Consider the following 16955-nt stretch of genomic DNA (forward strand, 5'->3'; position numbering starts at 1 on the left):
ATTTATTTAGTTCATAAAAGTTCGTCATATTATGATGTCGGAAAATTATAAAAAAAAAACAAAGTTATTCTGCATTTTTCCATTCTGCAATTACCTGATAAGGGGTCTGATTAGCGAAATTCAAGGATTCCTTATCGCAGCCCCTGAACAACAACTGCCGCGCGCACGAGTCCTGCGCGTTCACCGCGCACACGTGGAGCGGCGTGTTACCAGACGCGTTCCGACTGTTCATGTCTGCGCCGTAGAACAGCAAGTGGTCTAAGTGCTGGACCAGACCGTTTCGACATGCCTGGAATATACCAATATTTTGTTTTACTACAATGTTAAGCGTAAATCGTGAAGTGAAGATGCCATTTATAATACCTACGCTTATTGCCAGAACAGAAAATAAATGAATAATGCCAAGGTTTAAAATTAAAAAACTTAAATTTTCATTCCAAATTTAAATGGCAGATTGAAATGTATATTTTATAGTGGTAGTAACTTTATAGCAGAGACATTCGTGAGATTTGTGAACATCTAAGAGAAGATAGGTAGGAAACAAGTACCTGATGAACTTCCTGCCACCCTTGTAAATCAGTAGCCCCAATCGTAGCATGATCATGTAGCAACGTTTCACACAATAATGGGTCGGTTTTATTCGTCACAGACAGATATAAGGGCGTGAGTCCCTTGCCGTCTTTGTAATTCGGTGACGCGCCAAGTTCTAGGAGCGTTTTGACAGCTTCTAGAGAGTTCTTTTCGACGGCTCGGTGCATGGCGGTGCTGCCATCTTTAGTTCGATAGTCGAGGAGTGCGCCGCCATTGACAAGCGCTATAAGAATTTTGGCGGGAGTTTTTAGGCCGGCCGCTATTGATAGAGGTGTTTCTGTAATGAGACGTTGGTATATTATGAGTATGCGTAGGCAGAGAAATACAAGAAACAAAAATATTAGTTTATATTACAATTTACAAATAAGTTAAAAGCTATTTTTCTACAGGTGAACTAATTTGTCTTTTTTACCATTTATATTAAATTTTATTCTCTAATACCTGTTTAACTGTAACAAAACCTTACTCATAAAAAATCTATAAAATGAATAAATACATATCTACTTATAATATAAAACAAAAATTTGTTAAAATATAACACGTTAATAATTATATGTGGCTTATAAATTATGAACAAAGCCAGAATCTAAAAATATACCGATTAAAAATGCGTTTGCATAGAATTATGTACAGTCGCTTTCAAGGTTAGAGCATCAATCTCGGATTATACACGGTTTAATTGATACGATTCACAATATTAACCGACTGCTTGCAACACGGAAATGTCAATTTTATTACTGAATACATAAGTGTGTTATTACTATAAATGGCTCTATAAAGAGGGTATTTATCATTTAAACAATAGTGTGTAAGTTATTAGATGAATAGCTTCTGTTTGCGAGACCACGGTTAAGTAGGTAGTGATTTATTTCACGCTCGTGTACACATATTGTTTATGGAAATGTATTGAAATTCAGTGTGTAGCGAGATGAGTGGAAATGTTTTAGGAATTTAGAAATAATACAAATAAATATTAGTTGTTTAAAGAGAATTATTAAAGTTTCAACCTTAATATACAAATATATAAATTCAGAACAATAGGTCTTGGACTTTTTGTATAGAAAAAATTTTTGTAAAGAAAAATATCTGCCTGATTCAGAACAAAAGAAAATTTATTGAGTACTAGGTTTCCGCCCGCGGCTTCGCCCGCGCAGTCAAATAAAAACCCGCAAATAGTTCCCGTTCCCGTGGGATTTCCGGGATTGCGTCATTTTCCCGGGATAAAAAGTAGCCTATGTCCTTTCTCGGGTATCAAAATATCTCCATACCAAATTTCATGAAAATTGGTTCAGTAGTTTAGGCGTGATTGAGTAACAGACAGACAGACAGAGTTACTTTCGCATTTATAATATTAGTATGGATTCTAGACATGAGTTTTTAACGAATACCAAATATCTGTTGGTATGGCAGAGTCTTAAAAGTTAAAAGCCACAGATATGAAATATGCCTACAAACAACTGTTTATAAATTATAAGCTTTTGTTTTACAATGAATACCTGTATTTAAACTGATTGGATTTCCAAACAAACTTCCATTAGCTTTAGTAATTTTATTGTTTCGTTATCAAACATCTTACCGATCTCGCATACTTGAAGCAAACAAAAGTATTGTATTTATAAATACCTATCTCGGTGAAACTATTACGGGTCAGTGTGTTGCATACAATCGAGTGAGAATGATCACAATACTTGGTTTTTTATATTGAAACTCAGGGACAGATATTATGGTTCCCACGTACGTTTTCAATGATATGCCTAAAGGAGAAATTAATCACTTGATAGATTCTAAGAAACCATTCCCTTATTTGCCTAATTTACATTTTTTTATAAAAGCTAATTAGATTACAATGGTACTTGTTACTTTGATTTAGATATCATAGTAAAATGAAACAGAGTACTATTTATAGCTTATGAAGGTAAGATGTACGTACGTAAGATGATTTAACCTAAGAGTATCTATTTGTGTAGCGGTATTCTCAAAATTAACTCCCATATTGGGCTTTCATTGTTAAGCCTTAATTAGACCGCAATGTGTTTCTGCTTTATATAATACCCATAGATTACATTAATTACGAGAATTATTGCGCAAGCTAATATGTTGAGTAATCGCATTGTAGCAAATTAATTCTCGCGGTTTAATGTGCTGTAGTTCTTGATAAGTAGATTTTATCTAACGAAGAGAAACCTTAACTATATTAGTCTCGTAATATATTTATAAGGCTTACAAGGTATTTATAAACTTGAATATTCACAAGTATTCGTAATAAAGTAAAAATATGAATTTCCATTTACTACAAGGTAGAAATAGTTACTTAAACAATGTATCGTTTTGTAAAACAATTTGGCAAATGAGAGCTAAATGAATTCCTCTTTTTATTACACACGCTTAAATCCATTAGAGAATTCCCAGTGCTTTTAGCGTTGCATTAACGTACCACGAATACTAAATAGATTACCTCCAGTTTCTTGGCAATGGAAGTTAGGGTCGAGTCCCTTCGCGCACGCTTTGGTAATTTTGTCGATTTGTCCGTGTTGCACGTGTTCCAGAAACCGCCGAAGGTTCGCGCGGGAGTGCAGCGCTTTCAGCGTCTTCTCGTCCAGCTTCAGCATCTTGTATACTCGACGCTTGTATTTTAGCTGGAAAATTTGACAGCGCTTTAGCAGCTTGAGTTTGTTAAGTTGGTCTAGGAACGTTGGAATACAACGGTATTTGAGAAGGATAATAATTTTATTTAGAAAAATATTAATTGAAACAAATTTCCATCATATCTAAGCATAACACCACGCTTTGTCTTATATTAATTTTAAGAGCTGAGTTCTTCATTAAAGTTGTGAATTAATCATGACAGAATTGCAACTCAGCTAATGAAAACAAACAGTCAATTAACTTAAATTAGTGCTCACTAATAAACTTTAATACGCAAAAGGTTATTTTCTTGGCAATGCAAATATCTCGGCTGTCAAGCGGTCAGCGAGAGACAAATGCGCGAGATTTAACACGACTGTTGAGCTTTACGGCTGACGCAGGATTTCACAAGATGGTGGACCGGGAAATTATAAGTTACTGTTGTTGTTTTAGTATTGATTGAAGATTTAGTATCAAAAGATATAACCGGACTGTATAAATAGATATAGCATGCAATTATTAATGAAGAGCGAAATAGATAGCTTACTGGATATCACCTATCAATTACTAACTGCAGGATATCACCTATCAATCGACCTAAAGACGATTGATTAATGATTACAATGATTTTTTTTTAGTTTTATAGAACATGGAATGGAATATTGTTAATTTCAATTGTGGACACTCACCTCCAGATAACCAACAGGTCCGTTGAAGGGGTAGTCGCCGAGCCTCCGCTCTTCATCCAGAAATTTCCCGGCTTTGCCGTTGACCGGCGGACAGAATAGGCCATAGTTGAAGCTCTCTTTTAATTCCTGAAACAATTTAATCGACCATTAAATAGGTATAAAGGAATAGAATTGCTAAATATTGCAAGATTAATGTATGGGCTTATTTTGGCTTTGAAGTTTGGTATTTCCACTGATAAAAATAGATAATTTCAAACGTTAAAAATTTATTTTGAACACATATTTTCATTTAAGTGATAAAGTTCTATTAATAGTATATCTATAATCACTACAAAATACCTACATACTCGTAAAATGACAAAGTAAAATTGATCAAAACAAACGATCCATTAGCTTCAAAGCGAACTTCTCAACTTAAGGGCTTGCTTCGTAGAATACCAAGCGTTTGTTGTTATCATCAATCACTTGTAGGGAACTCCAGGAACGTAATATTTATTACATTACAACAATTAATCTTAAGTGATCAGTAATTAAAAGTACACTCGTTAGCGAAAGTAAAAAATAAAGTACGCCTGGGCGAACGTCGGCTTAATTACAGGCTAATGTTTGAGCGCTTAACCTTTTGCGATTTATTTGTTGCTTCATATTTATTGTTCCATTGAGATAAGAAAACATATCTGTCTGTCGCTATGAATTAGCCCTATAGAGTTGACGATTTATGGATGAGATATTTTTAACTAGCCCTATAAATTTGTGTAAAAATAATAATAATTTTTGATTCTATGTGATAGCAGATGAATAAAGTCGTGTATTATTTTAATAAAAAAATCGAAGCCTGTAAAATTAACTTAACTTTATGCCCAAGAAAATGTAATAAAAAACTGTAACGTAAACTTAATTTTAAGTATCTTTTCGTATAAAAGATTTGGCGTAAAAAAACTTCCCAAAACAAAAATCTGAGAACATATTCCTCATTTACGACGACGTACATACTTACATTTTTGACGACGCGGTTGGCGCAGTGGTAAAGTAACTGCCTACTGAGCCGACGGTCCCGGGTTCGATCCCCGGTCAGGGCAAATATTTGTGTGATGAACTCAATTATTTGTTCTTGGGTCTGGGTGTTATCTATATACTTATGTATTTATCAAATATTATATTTATCGTCGCCTAGTACCCACAATACAAGCCTTAATTGAGCTTACTGTGGGACTAGGTCGATTTGTGTAATAATGTCCTATAATATTTATTTATTTTATTTATTTATTTATTTATTTAGGCACAGAAATCATCCCATCATTCTTAAATAACATAGGACGTAAACAGCACAAAGCCTACATTCACTCTACACACAATCATTTGTTTATCCGTTCATACAAATAACGATAAACATCGATTATAAATCACGAAGCTCCGACCGATTTGCATCCAAAGGATTGATGGAAGCGCCGTCAGAACATATTGCATAGAACACCGCTGCCACTCCACGTTAGAAATGATTCACCTTATAAATGACCACACGCGGTTAATTTATGACGCAATAGATGTAGTCCGAGCGCTGGCGAGATTATTATCGAAGCTTCAGATTTTTCCCGATATTTATGATTGACGAGCCGTACTTTATATTGAATGTTGTGTCGTTTCAAATGTAAGTGTCATAAGTTGGTCACATATTACTTACACTTTGCATTTTTACATTGGCCATTTATTAATGACGTGTTTTTGAAAGTGTATTCCAAAAAATCGTAAAATAGTTTATTATAAGTATTCAAAACAAAGAGAAAAAGAGATGTTGCGCTTAATCTAACGTTTATAGAGGAAGAGCATTGAAAAGTAATAGGATTATTTTGCGAGTTGCGACATAGCAACTCATATATCGAGGAAATCTTATTATACATAATCTGACCTTTGCAACGTAGATATAAATAGAGTATTATAAGACCTATAAAGTATTAAATATAATTATTTTTAGAACATGAACTTGAGAGAAAAGTATACGAACTAAAAATATATATTCAAGCCGCCTCTCAAACTAAATAAACGTATGGAAGTAATTAGGTTACATGAACGCAATATAATCCTTTATTAAATGGTTAAATAATAAAATAAACATTAAACGTTCCCGTTTTCATATAAAGTTTATTGAATATTCTGAATGTAGTTTCTGCTATAAATCGTAAATAATTGCCGCTTTGTTTGTAAGTTGTCGAATAAAATGGGCAACCATTTAATGTATATCTATCTATACGTAGGTAATAAATAAGAGAAATGTTTAAATTACGATACGAATAATGGTTAATAAATACCGTAAGTGGAAATCCATTTCTAAATCGCATAAAGATAATAGTGCTTTGGATGTGGATATAATTTAGATGGGAATTTGGTTCGTAAAATTAATGAGCTGATTCTGTCTATGTCTGATTAAATTGATGCTTGATTTAACTGGGTAATCGTTAATGATATCGCTACTGGTGAAATAGTAGTTTTGTGTGATAATCGTAACTAGTATATAAGCAAAGTTAAGCTTTTATTTGTAATTTTTAATATGTCGTTTTCAATACAAGTAAAAAATGAATACATATTATAATTTCTAGTTGAGATTAGTTTGGCAAAACTTTCTATTCATGAGCGATTTTGTATTATTTAAGAAAAGTTTAAAGAAACATCCAAAATTTGCTACACGTTAAAAGGCATTTGACATCAATTTAATTTCAATTTAGCTCTACAATTCTTATTACATTTTTTCTACACTCTCAGTTCTTGTAACACAACTACAACTTTTATCAATACAAATGAAATGAATTTATTTCGATTTATTCATATTTAAACCCAAGCTTAAATCACAATGCGTACTCTCAAAACAAGAAAATTGTATCATAAATAATTACACAAGTCCTCGTTTTGTAAACAGCTTTCCTTGTGCTTCGAAAACAAGCCTCGAGCAACTGTTGTATTGCAACGGACAGACAGATCTACAGACTTGATATATAGAAGCCGACAACTTCATGCAAACGGTTAAATTAAGATTACAATTATAATTTAATATTGTTTGTTGTACGAATGTTGTTTGCTTTCTTTAAATAAATAATTACATCTGAATTATGATTGGTAATAAATTAATAAATATTATTCTCAGGACGTGCTGTTTGTTTATTTCTGCAGTTTTATTGAAATGGTCCGTTATTTGGTTCAATATTTAAATTGCGAAATTTACAAGTCGATAGGATCTTATAGAAACACAATTTGGGTACCTAACACGATTATCTACTTAGCAGTACATATACAAATATCTTTAATTTCCTTATAGATTATAACTACTGTAGTTGAGAGTAACAAGAAAACAATGAGAGGATGTGCTGCAATGAAATATGACATTGAATGGCCATATTTATACTAACTACTATTTGCATACCTTGAATTATGATGTTAATAAATTAAAGATCTCAGTACAAGCAGAAAGATTACGTTCCATTACAGGTACATCAGTTAGCTGGTAATTTAAAGGCTGCCATTAACTGAAATAGCAAGCTTGTTTGTTCTAGTTCAGAGCGTGGGTTACACTTGATTTTTTTGTCCCCATATAAGGTCTGAATGGGTCCACGTTCCTATTACGGTATTTCCTCGTTTTTATAGCCGTCATATCTACCAGCTACATTCTTGTTGTTGCTGTAAATTAAATGTGAATGGTGGATTTATTTTTAATGAGACTAAATTGATGATTGTTAAGGATATTTTAACAATTTTCAGATTACACTTATTAGCTTAGCTTATTAGATACTAGACCAAAACCTATATAACAGTACGCTTTAATATCTATTAAATTGTATATTTATCTTATAATAACAGCTGTTATTGATAATAATCTGCTAGTAGATACTTATAAACTCTAGAACAAAAGTGAAGCTGGATTAATCCATTCGGAATATTAGAAACCGATACATACAATTTCTAAAGTACCTTTCCCACAATTATACATTAAGTGACAGCTATATCACTAACTCGAATCGTTGAGAGAGCATTAGCATAAGCATCTGTTGGCATCTGTATTAGTAGGCGGTTGTTACCTTTGCATACAATGTGATTTTGTCATCTGAACACATTTCCACTTAATGCGCAAAATTAAGGTCATCTAGTGAAATTAATTTAGATGTAATTGGCAACGGCTTGTGATACGAGTATTACATTACAAGACCATGTTTTGATTAGAAGAAAAAGTGTAGTCAGAACATGGGTAATCAATCTTGGAGACATGTTTTAATTATTTGAGAAATGATTTAAATTAATTAGATTAATTCTAAATGAATTAGCGAAGGTGCAATCTTAGAATACATATTAGTATAGCATTTGTTTTGCGATAGTTATTGAATATTCGTAAATCGTAGCTATGCAAAAAACAAGTTTTAAATATCATTGCAAGCCACATTATGAGTGTTGGTATTTTTTATAAAAGGGACTGCAACCATAATCATGTGTTACGACATGTATACTAATATTTCACATCCACTTCACATAATAAGAGAATGCGTTTTTATGATAATCTCGCAGTACTCGACCCAGTTCAGTTTTAAATTGTAATATTTCATTATCATACATTACAATAGCATAGAGAGATTGAAATTGAAAAGAGTTTAAGAAAGTGTTCAATTTTATATTCAAGGTTGCCAATATCGTTTTGCAGACTTGGAATACATTAGCTGATTAGGAAAATATCGTTGTTTTCAATTTACCTGTTGAGGCGCATGTAATTAATACTGACTGATAAGTTATTCTATAGAATCATAGTTTATCTGAGCGTGAAATTGAATATAAGCAAATGAATCGAGCGCTTTGCAGCAATCAATTTGTAGCGGTTCGGAATTCGGATGGTTCAGTAATTGATGCGCCGGTCGCTGAGAGACGACTGACCGACAGCCGGAATTGCTAACTTGTCTAACTTCGATAAATTGACTGTACTTGGAGAATGTACGTAAATAGTTTGTATACGAACATGTTTAAAGACGTTGTGGGAGAGTATTTTGAATGTTAAAAGTATGTTTTGATTTATCCACAGAATACTTAATAAAAGCTAACACTAATTCATCTTAAAATTTGGAATTGCTCATTTACCTTATTTACTCATTTTGAAAGGACAAGAAATTGTGACTGTAAATAATACACTAGAATAGGTATGACTTGAATATGATTTATATGATTACGAAAGTTTTCTATCGTGTTGTGTTTAATTTGTAAACAGCAAATGTTTATAATTTGATAAGAAAATTTTATTTTAACGGCGCATTTACATCAAACGAACACAGAGCAAGAGCTAGAGCAAGAGCATTATTTCGTGATCTTTTAGTATAGGTAAATGAAAACTCGTATTCAGTGTTGTTAAGTATTAGAACATTGCATTATAGGATCTTTACGAACGCACTAAGAACAACAAAACAAGTCAATAACTGCGTTAAAAACAACCGACTTCAAACTTGCACTTGCAACATTTACAAATACAGACAAAAATGCTCATAAAATAAAAACTACTGGGCCTATCCGAATAAAATTTTTATGGGACCAATTCGACACCATCCCGCATCGATCAAAAAAAGAATCACGTAAATCGGTTCAGAAACCACGGAGTAATCGGTGTACATACATAAAAAAAAAAAAAACATACCGGCCGAATTGATAACCTCCTCCTTTTTTTTGAAGTCGGTTAATAATGCTCTACGCATGTTAACACTAAGAGAATTTGACATACCTAGTGGGGTTAAAATGAGCATTCGCTCGTTTAATGTAAATGCACCGCAAGATATACAAATTACACGTTATAATACAGATTGTTGTCTGTAGAGGTAATTTTAATTTCATTGTGTGGGTTATTGATGGCAGCCTCTCGTTATGTTGTCAGGCCTTACAATAATGCTAAGTAACAGTTACTTTACATTATTAAATTCTATTTTCAATAGAAGCAGTCAAATCAAAGTATAATAAATAAGGCTTGGTTCCGTAAAGTTTGCATTCGTATTTCGTTTGCTTGTTAAAAGTTTCGAAGTTGTCATACATCTTCATTAAAAATATTATTTGGGTTGGTAGTTATATTTGTTGCTATTTTTTCTCAAATATGCTTGGCGAATCAAAATATATATTTTTGAATATCACACATCTATTTTTACTAATATTATAAAGCTGAAGAGTTTGTTTGTTTGTTTGAACGCGCTAATCTCGGGTACTACTGGTCCGATTTGAAAAATTCTTTCGGTGTTAGATAGCCCATTTATCGAGCAAGGCAATAAGCTATATATCATGACACTAAGACCAACAGGAGTGGAGCATTGCGGGTATAACCGCGGAGCACAGGTAGTAAGAATGTATAATCTTCTAATGATCTACTTTGAAAGTAGAGAAAGATAAGAAAGAAATACGGCAATTTCTCATACCAAATTTTTCAATAACCCGTGAAAATTTTAGTTTATTTAACAGCTATCTTTCTTTAGCTCGTAATGAGCAATTATGACCGGTGGCCGGTATTGAGGTTACTCGCCAAGTTGTGTAAACGTAGGTACCATCAATAGTGATTGGCCAGTTATATTACTTGTCATAGTGTATGTAGCAACGAATCATGTTGATCATGTTTAATGTACCATTTAATTTTTCTTGTACATATTTTATTAGGAAAATGTTAAAATGGAAGAACTTTTCATTTAAATGAAAAGTTCTTCCATTTTAAATGAAAAGTTTCATTTAAATGAAAAGTTCTTCCATTTTAACATTGGTAGTATATAACTGACATTTGGTAGTATATAACTGACAAAAGTTGAAATTAGTTGAAGATTAAAAAAAGCATATATGGGTAGTTCTACAAAGTATGGAAGAAAATGAGTCTCATTTCGGCCCACATTTTTTTAAACGTTCTGTTTGCGGAATTCAGTCTAATGACAAGAGTACAACGTCTCTAAAAGTATATAGAGCGGAACAGTCAGAATATGTAATGGTTTTCGATTTATGACCATTTTAAGGAAATCAAGCCACAGGAAACTGAGCAGGTCACCAGGAAACTGAGAAAAACAACAAAAATCGGATCGAGATCAACGTTTATTTATCATGTTTTACATGAATTTGTATTATTCAATAAATTTTTAATGGTACTAGTACCTTTAATAATATCGAAAAATAGCTCTATGCTTGGCTTACATACTAATTCTATACTTGAACAGGAACTCTATTCATCAAATGATCATTGAGCATTAAGAATTAAGTAAAATCTAATTCTAAGTTTAATTCAGTAAAATCTTCTTAAAGATAGTTAACAACATGAAAATAATGAAGTCTGAGACATAATGACACTTCATACTAGCATTGTACTTAAATCTAGTAAAAATAAATAATAAAAAAGGTAGGTATTAATAACTTTGGCGGTTGAAATTGATATTTTTTGTTTTATGGCATTCAAATGCTTTATAAATATAAATTTATATTTCTATGCTTTATAAATTTATATTTATAAAGCATTTGAATGCCATAAAACAAAAAATATCAATTTCAAAAAATAAAGGTCGTGTTCCATCGTTACAATATTGTATTCACTGAAAAGTGTTTCATATTGGTTGAGATGGTTGTTAGGCGCGCGGTGTGTCCCTTAGACACATAAAACTGAAAGAATAGAATAAATTCGATTGCTCTGGTGGGTCACGAGTGGCTGAATTGGTCAGGCATCCGCCCCGGAATGGCGTGAAAGGATGCGGGTTCGAGTCCCACCTAGTGATCTAATTTTTTCTATTCTTTATAAATTTAAACTTTGGCGGTTTCAATACTATATTATTTTTATGCTAAATTTTAAAATCACAGTCAGCTGAGCAGTCAGGGCATGTAAACAATATAGAATCGCCTTTAATGCATCCATCATGTGCCCAATTATTGCATACTAGACACTGGAACCAGTCATTTCCTGTAGTATCTTCGCTGTGAGACCACCACAGATAAGGCACTCACAGTCAGTGTATTTATTTTCCTTTCCATTTTTTTTCTTTGCCTCTACATTTCTTGGAATTCAATTTTCGCTTCTGTTTTGAGTCTGTTTTTTATCGTAGTCTGTCTTTTTTCTTTTTCAGCTGCCAATCTCAGGGGATCTATTTTAATTTTTCTTACCTCAATATCTAGCTTTTCTTTGGTTTCGCAATTTTTTCTGTACAACATAATATAATATTTAGTGTTCAAAATACAGTGCAATGCAACCAACTTTATTTTACACTTACATGTGTATAATCATTGTTATTAGACTATTAAATATTTATTTTTCTACTAAGTCATGACATAAGTTAAGTTGTAGTGTAAACACCTACAGTCAAAATAGTACTAGGAACTGCCAAGATCGGTAAAAGTAATGTTTTATGCTTTTTTCCGAAGTTTCTAAAAGATTACGTGCATGCTTAAAGATGACCATTACCAATACTAATTATCTGTAGATATTTAATTACTACAGCTACTCAAATGATTTATTTCATTAATTCATACGTAGTTTAATGTTTATAGGTAGAACGTTTTAAATTATCTTACGCAAAAACAATTTTTTAGTGTGAACTTATCAGGATCCTGGATGGTCCTCAGTATCCTGGCTTTCAATTTGACAGGAACCTGAGACCAGGATCCTGAGAATATCTGTCTAATATTTAAAAAAACATATCAATTTACAACATTTAACCAGAATTAAGCAAAACTAGGCCTTTGCGTCAGCATCTTACGTATCAAAACGCTATATTTCCTAATATTATTTATTAATTACGTAAAAAATATCTTACCAGGATTCTGGGAACTTCACTGATTACGAGACCACTTCCCTTACTTACCGCGCCGGGCTGACTGTACTACGCGCTAGGTGTGAATAGCTAGATGATATTCTTTGTCTCTTTCGTACGTCTGATTGACTCAGCTGAACGGCAACATCGCACGACAAAAAACCTAGCTGTTATTTGCTTATTTTACAGCGACCAGGATCCTGATATGAAAGCGTGGGGACAAAATGTTGACAATATTTTTTTAATGTTTTTTTGGGAAAATAAGATAATAATTATTCTACCTAGCAAGAAAACACAGTAAACTCACCGATTTGGCTTTCAAATTACCTTGATACAGAAAAGTAAATAAATCACGACGAACTTTAAACCAGAATTTGTCCGAGGGACAGTTCAGGATCCTGAGAATTTGACACTTTGAACAAAGATTTAGTGGCATAAATAAATGTTTTTATTAATTATTTTCAGTGACCAACAAGAAGCAGCTTTAAATAACAGTATTCCGTACAAATTAATTACCTTGAAACGTTTTTTTTAGTATAATTTGGCTGAGCCGCTAAAAATTCCTTACTTTGTAGAACTACCCATATAACGCATATAACGAAAACTTTTCGTAAAAAGTGAATCGAAAGTGTTCTACAAATATTACAATAACATTGTCGAAAACGGTATGTTAAATATAACCTTGTAATAATTTGGTTTTGGGAACATGTGGAGGTAGGAAGGTAGCATTCCTGCGTAGAGGAGTATTTACAATGAATACCGTTTGTGCCTTATCTATACCAATATTATAAAGCTGAATAGTTTGTTTGTTGAACGCGCAAATCTCAGGAACTACTGGTCCGATTCGAAAAATTCTTTCGTTGTAATGCTGTACCTGTTTCTTGAAAAATAAATTTTTATTATTATATTTTTTTTGTTGTTAGATAGCCTATTTATAGATGAAGGCTATAGGCATTATATATGATTACGCTAAGACCAACTGGAGCGGAACACTGCGGGTAAAATCGCGGAGCACAGCTAGTACAGTTATAAAGCCAGAGCTTTTAAGTGCAAAAAGAGACGAAAAATTGTTCGATAATTTATCGCAATAATTATATACGTGTTTGTGAATGTAGCAAGCGATGCAGTGATAAGATGTTTTGATAATAAGTTTCGTAACCGGTGAGAAGTGTACTGACACAGTTCTAGTGAACCGGTTGTACTCGCTGACTGATGTAAGGGAACTTTGCTCACTTTGTGAGAAAGATACATTTTTAAGGTGTGATTATAATATTTACTAGCTGCGCTTCGCGGTTACACCCGCGTGGCTCCACTCCTGTTGGTATTAGCGTAATGATATATAGCTTATAGCCTTCCTCGATAAATGGCCTATCTATCACCGAGAGAATTTTTCAAATCGGACCAGTAGTTCCTGAGATTAGCGCGTTCAAACAAACAAACAAACTCTTCACCATAATATTAGTATAGGTTTAGTATATTTACTTGACTACTTATACAATATACATCTATATGATTGTTAAATAAATTGAACTTAAAAACTCTGTTAGTATCAATAATTACTAAATTCATATATTCTGGAGCTAGGTTGTGTATAGGTATCTACCAAGAGGATCTGTCTTATGACGATCATCAGTGGAGTAAAATAGGAGCGATTTGATATATCATATAATGAACGTGTAGCAAATAGTTACCTATTGTACAATATGTGTTGTCAATTTAACAATCAAAATGTTAAAGAAATTGTATTAAGGGCTAATTTTTCAATCCTTGGTTAAAACTTATTTGTCGAATAATGTATAAAACTACCATTTTAAAAACGTATTCTAATTGCCCATATTTGACAGTTTACGTGGCATACTATCGTGTCATACTTTATTGGACGGATAAGTTTTATCCAAGCATTGAAAAATCGGCCCTTAAGTAAACAAAGTTATAGAAGTAGTTCAGTTATATTGTTGTCAAGCGTCTATTTAAGTTGAAGTTAAAATCTCTAAACGAAAAAATATAACAATAACTTCAATTCGATACAATGGCGTGAATAATTGTAAACCAATAAACCAAAACATTAATATCTTATCGTTACAATTTCGATTCATTTGATTATAAATCAGTTGGCCTTTCTCCCATATATTATGTTGGGCTGTTCTTAAGCCTTATTTGATTTATATTTATTGAATTAGTGATTAACATACAATCACTATGCCAATTTTTTGAAAGAGACGTTCTATTTTCTCTTGTGGGAATGGAATATGTTACACATGATTTTCACTGACCGATTTCTTTACATAGGTACCTACCCTTAGTTTTAAACCAGGTTCGTGAAGATTTCAGGAACCTTTAGTTTTATGCTCTTTTTCTAACCGTTATTTGTGTACTAACACGACTTATTTTTAAATTTTTATTATAACTTAAAAGAAAGTCTTGCATACATAAGATAAGATGCACATTGTACAATAAAGAATAATATTAAAACTGCATTCTCAAATAAACTAGTGAAGTACATCTTAAACACTATTGTGCACTCAGCTCAAACAACAATAAATAACAAACGGTAATGCGTAATAGTCTTATCAAAGAGTTATTGTCGATTCGCCACGGTACATTGTATGATAATTGATAAATAACCAAATTGCTTCGACCGGAGAAAGTGGTACATGAATCAGTAAGTGTGTATCGATCGTGACTGGAACTTAGATGGGTGTATATTCCGTTAACTGTACTTATGTACCGGTAAGCTAATTTGTGGACATGATCCGATAGTATTATGTAGATCAAGGGAAATGATTAAGAATTACGCTTGCATTTGCTCACTATATAAATGTAAAGTTACGGATCATCATCGGAATTAATACGGGTAGAGTGAAGTCTGATATTATGTATGTAGAAGGTCAAAAAATACATTAATCCACTAGGGTTTTTTCCCACAATTAAAGACGTGAGATTTTGTAGGCGTCAGTTGGCGAATGAAATTTCTTTTGTCGTAGAACTTATAGAGTAAGTATACATTCATAAGTTTTATGTCACTGTCTCACTTTTGTATGCCTATTTTCTTATACCAACAGAATAAAAGGCTACGAAGAATATTGAGACACACAAATTTATTCCAGTAGTAAAAACGAGCCAACAATATTTTCTCTATATCAACGTGGAAAAATAAAGATTCGTGCGACTGAAGTTTGCAATAACGAAGTTTGAATGTGACTGACCTAGATGTTCTGATTTCTGGCTAAATTAAATGGTAAAATCCAACATTTACTCAGCTACCTTTGTACCAAAAAGCAATTTCCGAGATTCGTTTTACCGGGATGAAATAACAGAGAAATCAATTGTCACCGACAGCTATTGTATGTACATGTTTATGTTAATTAGATTGTATTTATGTTCGTACATTGTAATAAATGCATTATACAGTGACTAACATAGTTAGTTGTCGCTCCACTAATACCGCTAAGAAATAACAATATCTCCAATTTAATTCCTCTTTGATTGATTATTTTTTGTATAAAAGGTACACAAAACAGAATATGTAAACTTCATACAAACACAATTATATTTTCCATCAAAGTTTATGCTTTTATTATAAAGTTGTAACAATTGTGGTAATCTAAATGTATTTAATTCGAAGTTTAATTACACACACACAATATGAACAATTTAAATATTTGGTGAAATTTGTTAAATGAACATACAACAAAGCTTGATTAAATTCCTCACAGTTCAATGAAACCTACGCAGTTTTTCATATAATTTCATACAACGTAGTGGCACAAAATACCACGGAAGTATATAACCAAAAACACATTAACCAAATTGATCCATTTCGTTAATAGATGCAATTATTTTTAACATGCGGATGCTAGTACTATATTAATGAGTGTCCCAATACGAGAGAGTTGGCGGTAAATACTATAGCTATGGTTGTGTAACGTGAGTGGGATGCTGTTCGTATTTGTGCCCTTGTTAGGGGACTGACGGAGAATATTCTGTATGGATTATGACGTTTGGTCCAAGTTATGAGATGGTGCGAATTTTGGTGATGAATTTTCAACTTAGTTTTATAGTTTAATGCGTTATCTTAACAGCAAGACAATCAAGCCAGATAAGACAGTTTTGTAGAAATTAAGAATACGATCTTATTTTGTTGACACACTTTAATAATGCGAATTAAATTCAACCATTCCTCTGCGCGTGCAGTTAGTAGATACCCAATCACATAAGTACATAAGTTGTTATTAACCAGCTTACCAGATACTAAACCTACCTACCTAGTTCGGAGCAT

The 16955-nt window shown here is 32.6% G+C and overlaps 1 protein-coding gene across 7 annotated transcripts in view; it reads right to left on the bottom strand.

Moving 5' to 3' along the window:
• Prosap (SH3 and multiple ankyrin repeat domains prosap) overlaps window positions 1–16955 on the bottom strand; it is a 150750-nt gene that overhangs the window by 23052 nt on the left and 110743 nt on the right. For all 7 annotated transcript variants that reach the window (XM_090110484.1, XM_090110483.1, XM_090110486.1 and 4 more), the window contains 4 exons: window positions 3906–4031; window positions 3047–3227; window positions 549–868; window positions 95–289 (listed from right to left, as the gene is read on the bottom strand). In XM_090110484.1, the coding sequence (XP_089966610.1) occupies window positions 95–289; window positions 549–868; window positions 3047–3227; window positions 3906–4031 (822 nt within the window). The remainder of the gene's footprint in view (window positions 1–94; window positions 290–548; window positions 869–3046; window positions 3228–3905; window positions 4032–16955) is intronic.

This window comes from Colias eurytheme, chromosome 15 (assembly GCF_061535395.1).
Source record: "Colias eurytheme isolate Ceu_HAF_F1 chromosome 15, ilColEury1 Martin Lab GWU primary, whole genome shotgun sequence".
In the NCBI taxonomy this organism is placed as follows: Eukaryota; Metazoa; Arthropoda; class Insecta; order Lepidoptera; family Pieridae; genus Colias; species Colias eurytheme.